The sequence below is a fragment of the Phascolarctos cinereus genome, unplaced genomic scaffold, assembly GCF_003287225.1.
Source record: "Phascolarctos cinereus isolate Bilbo 61053 unplaced genomic scaffold, phaCin_HiC Scaffold_5;HRSCAF=322, whole genome shotgun sequence".
NCBI lineage: Eukaryota > Metazoa > Chordata > Mammalia > Diprotodontia > Phascolarctidae > Phascolarctos > Phascolarctos cinereus.
This window is the reverse complement of record NW_027555958.1, coordinates 256,592,356-256,596,781: the sequence shown is the minus strand read 5'-3', so window position 1 is coordinate 256,596,781 and position 4,426 is coordinate 256,592,356. Positions and strand designations below refer to the sequence as shown.

General features: G+C 39.1%; 1 protein-coding gene across 1 annotated transcript; it reads left to right on the top strand.

The window, feature by feature from the left end:
* The first annotated feature begins 912 nt into the window (after positions 1–912).
* On the top strand, positions 913–1,848 carry LOC110194226 (olfactory receptor 6M1-like). Its single transcript, XM_020966416.1, has one exon. The coding sequence runs from the start codon at positions 913–915 to the stop codon at positions 1,846–1,848; it is 936 nt and encodes a 311-aa protein (XP_020822075.1).
* Positions 1,849–4,426: the final 2,578 nt, after the last annotated feature.

The following is a 4,426-nucleotide window of genomic DNA, read 5'->3' as shown; positions in this document are numbered from 1 at the left end:
ACATATGTAGTTGTAAATGTACTCTGATGTTCTGATCCATGTGTTGATACCTAAGATGACCTAGCATATTTCATCTTGGGACAGTTGACTTACTCATTGAAGGGAGTGATGAATAGAGTCTTTTCTTCTCTACTTAGTGCTGTAGGGTATATTATGTTCTCCAAAGATGGTTTGACATGGAAAGCTGAGGTGAAAATATCAGATCAAAAATCTAATATAAAACCTGACATGATGGCTTTTTCAAAAGCAAAAACATCGTCTTTACTAATAGTAATCATAATGATTTTGTAAAGCATGTTCATCACAATAACTTTGTAAGGTATTATTAAGCATTTATTAAACACCAACTATTTACTAGGTATTAAAAAAGGTTCTGTGGATACAAAACAAAAACCAAAATAGTCCTTGACCTCAATAAATTAATAGTCTACTAATAACTGATCAGATCTCCCACCATTAGTAGTTCCAGCCATTCCCTGGTTACATTGATTCTGAAGTGGAGGTAATTAGCATAACAGTCACATTGATAGACTGTACAGACATGCTATAAAGGAACTGTTACTGAAAGGTGAATGTGTGCTCTTATCATGATTGGAACCTTTTTAATGAAAGATGGTAAGGTAAAATGATGGTTATATAGAAGAAGAAGGAGAATATATTAGTATACATATTGACTTCTACACTAGAATGTAAGCATCTTGAGGGCAGAGGAAATTTTGCTCTTATTTTTGTATCCCAAGATCTTAGTACAGTGCTTTGCACCTTGCTTATTGATTGATTAATGAAATGCGCTTTTCTCTTCCATTCTTACCTAAGGATTCTTTGATGGGTGGGGTTCATCTACCTGTTTTTTCTTCTGTGACTGTCTCAGCAGGGGAGATTAAGGGCATTATGGAGAAGAGGAATTGGACAATGGTGACAGAGATCATCCTTGTGGGAATCCCTACTACTCCAGCCCTGAGTGGCTTCCTCTTTCTACTATTTTTATTGGCCTATTTGGTGACTATTTTAGGCAATTTCCTCATCATCACTCTGATCTGGGTGGACTATAGACTCCATTCACCTATGTATTTCTTCCTCAGCCACCTTTCCTTCAGTGAAACCTTAACTATAACCTGTGCCGTTCCTAAGATGCTGGTTGATTTTCTATCTGAGAAAAAAACCATCTCTCTTGCTGGATGCTTCTCACAATCTTATTTCTATTTCCTTTCTGCATGTACTGAGTTTATCCTCTTTGCTGTCATGTCCTATGATCGTTATATTGCCATCTGTAGTCCCCTTCAATATCCCACTGTCATGACCCATCCACTCTGTGTTCGACTTGTCATACTATCCTGGTTAGGTGGTTTTCTGCTCATCCTCCCATCTACTATCCTTAAGGGAGGACTGCCATATTGTGGGCCCAATGTGATTGACCATTTCTTCTGTGATAGTGCTCCCCTACTGCACCTTGCATGTGTTGACATCAAAGCTATTGAACTGTTGGACTTTCTCAGTTCCCTTGTCCTACTCATTAGTTCACTAACATTAACTATGGTCTCCTATGTCTACATTATTTCCACAATTCTGAAAATTCCCTCAGTTCAAGGTCAACGCAAAGCATTTGCCACATGTGCCTCACACTTCACTGTGGTATCAATGGGCTATGGAATCGCCATCTTTGTCTATGTTCGTCCCTCACAGAAGAGTAACCTTCATTTTAATAAGATCCTCTTTGTCTTCTCAAGTGTTGTTACACCCCTGCTGAACCCTTTCATCTTCAGTCTAAGGAATGAAACAATGAAAGAGGCATTAAAGGACACCACAAGCAAGATCCAGATCTTCCTAAAGGGCCTAAAGTTCAATTGATTTGCTGTTGATAGCTATGTCTATTTCTAGACATCAGCAAACTTGCTTATGAGATGTAATATCCAACCAGATACAGAAATGGAGCGTGATTAACATCCTGATAATAATTCAAATGTTAGAATGTTCCAGCTAGAAAGGACCATAGATAACATCTAGTTCAATACCATCATTTTACAGGTGAGGAAACAGACACAAAGTTGTAAAATAGAAATAATATCTTGGAATTCAAGTATATCACTTTTCTGAATGTTAATATGTCCCCAGAACCCAGCGCAGTGCTTTACACATAGTAAACTCTTAACATGTATTTTAGTGAAATGAATGTTTGTACAGTAATTATATAGCACTTTAGTGCAATTGAAATACATATAACTATATATATATAACTATATATATATGTGTGTGTGTGTGTGTGTGTGTGTGTGTGTGTGTATGTAATATATACATATATATTATAGCATTTATATCCATGACTTCATTTAAGAAAGAAAGAATACCAGAGCAAGTAGTGATCAGAAGGTGATAGTCTTTTCCAGGTAAATATCATGGTTTTCAACCCATAATCAAGTGATCTGGGTATGCAAATTCATTTCTCTAGTGCAGCACAGGATCTTGTACTCAGTTCAAAAGCACACACTAGGGGTGGACCTGCAGCTTTGTTGCTCTTCCCTCCTGGCCTGGTTCCTGACTCCCACACTTCAAACCATACTGTCTTCTAGAACTTCCTTTAGCAACTGGGCCTCAACATGGAACCTCCCACTCCTTCTCTTTGGTGAGTTCCTTGTGGAACCTCTATTTTGTGGAAGGACCCATGTGACCTTAATTCCCCTCCCAGCCTTGTGCTTGATTTCTGGAACTCAAAACCATGTCCCCATACCAGGGATTTTCTTTTCTCCCTCTACCTCAACCCCCACCCTGACTTTTTAGTTCTCTTTTGTGTCTTGTCTTCCACCCATTAGAATATAAACTCTTTGGGGGCAGGATTAGCTTTCTCTTCTCTTGTATTGTATCCCCAGCATTTATCACAGTGCCTAGCACACAGTAAGTATAACCCAGTCCCAAAGCTCAGTGATGTAGGATTCCTTATTGATGAAGATCTATGTCCTGAGCCTGCATGTGGGGCAGGGCACAGTTGGTGAGAATAGAAAAAAGGAAAAAAAAGAGCTCTTTAGTTTTCTCCAGGTTTTGAGTTGCTTCAGTACTTGGCCTCATTGTTCTTTTTCTTTCTAAGCAAAGGTGGTAGATTGTTGCATTTTGTGAATTTTAAATGGTCAGATGAAAAGTGCCCAGCCATTCCAGGGCATAGATTTGCAGCTATCACAGTATTGATGCCCAGAGGAGCAAAAAATAAACTTTAAGAGTGACTTTCTGGATGCAGTCCAGCAGTAGCTGAGAAAAGGAATTGTGTGGCAGTCAGGCCAAATCTGGGGTCAATGTTGTGTAGGAACTGTGCTAAGAATAAGCCTACCCCTCAGAGACTAAGATACTATAAAGGCAAGCATATGCCTGAGATGTTGTGCAGGAAAGGGCATGGGGAGAAGGAAGGCTTGTAACTTGTTCATGCTTAGTCCTTGAAGTAAATATCTCATTTTACAAGGTAATTGATATTAAGTGGTTTAGTGGAACTGGGATATTACTCTCTATTGGTTTGCAGCAGCTAGGTGGCACAATGGAACTGGGCCTGGAATCAGGAAGACTCATCTTCCTTAGTTCAAATCTGGTATCAGATATTTACTAGCTGGGTGAAGCTTGGGCAAGTCATTTAACCCGGTGTGGCTCAAGTTTCCTCATCTACAAAATGAGCTAGAGAGGAAATTGCAGTATCTCTGCAAAGAAAACCCCAAATGGGGTCACAAAGAGTCAGATACTGTTCAACAACAACAACAACAACAATTTCAACATTGCCTAACAATGGAGAAGATCAGATGGTGGAATTTGAAAAGAAACATTCTAAATTATCAGGGTACCCTAGAACTCCAAGGTGCACAGATGTAGAGGCCTGGCTCTGGAAAGTGGAACCACAGTGTATTCATTTCATATTACATGTATAGAAGAGAACAGAACTGAATTGAGAAGGAAGCACAGATAAGCAGGAGAGTTTTGAACTTATCTTTTTCCTTAAAACCTTCTCTTCTAAACTTCCTTCTACAACCTTGGTGTCATCCTTGATTTCTCTCTGTCTCTGTCTGTCTCTATGTGTATGTTTCTCTCTATCCCTGTCTCTCTGTTTCTCTGCCTCTGTCTCTACACACACACACATACACACACACACACACACACACACACACACACACACAAACACACACAGGCATATGCTCAATTAGTTGTTAAGTCTTTACAAGTCTTCCTTCACACCTCTCAGATCTTTATTCTTTCCATTTACATGATCACTAACTGACTTCAGTACTTTATCGTGTCTTACCTGGCCTCTTCCCAATTGCTGTTTCTGCTTCCAGAGTCTCCTTACTCTAATTAATTCTCTACAAAGTTGCCAATTTTTTTTCTAAAGGTACAGTACTTACCTGATCAAAAATCTTGAGTAGTTTTCCATCCCCTCTAGGAAAAAGTATAAACTCTC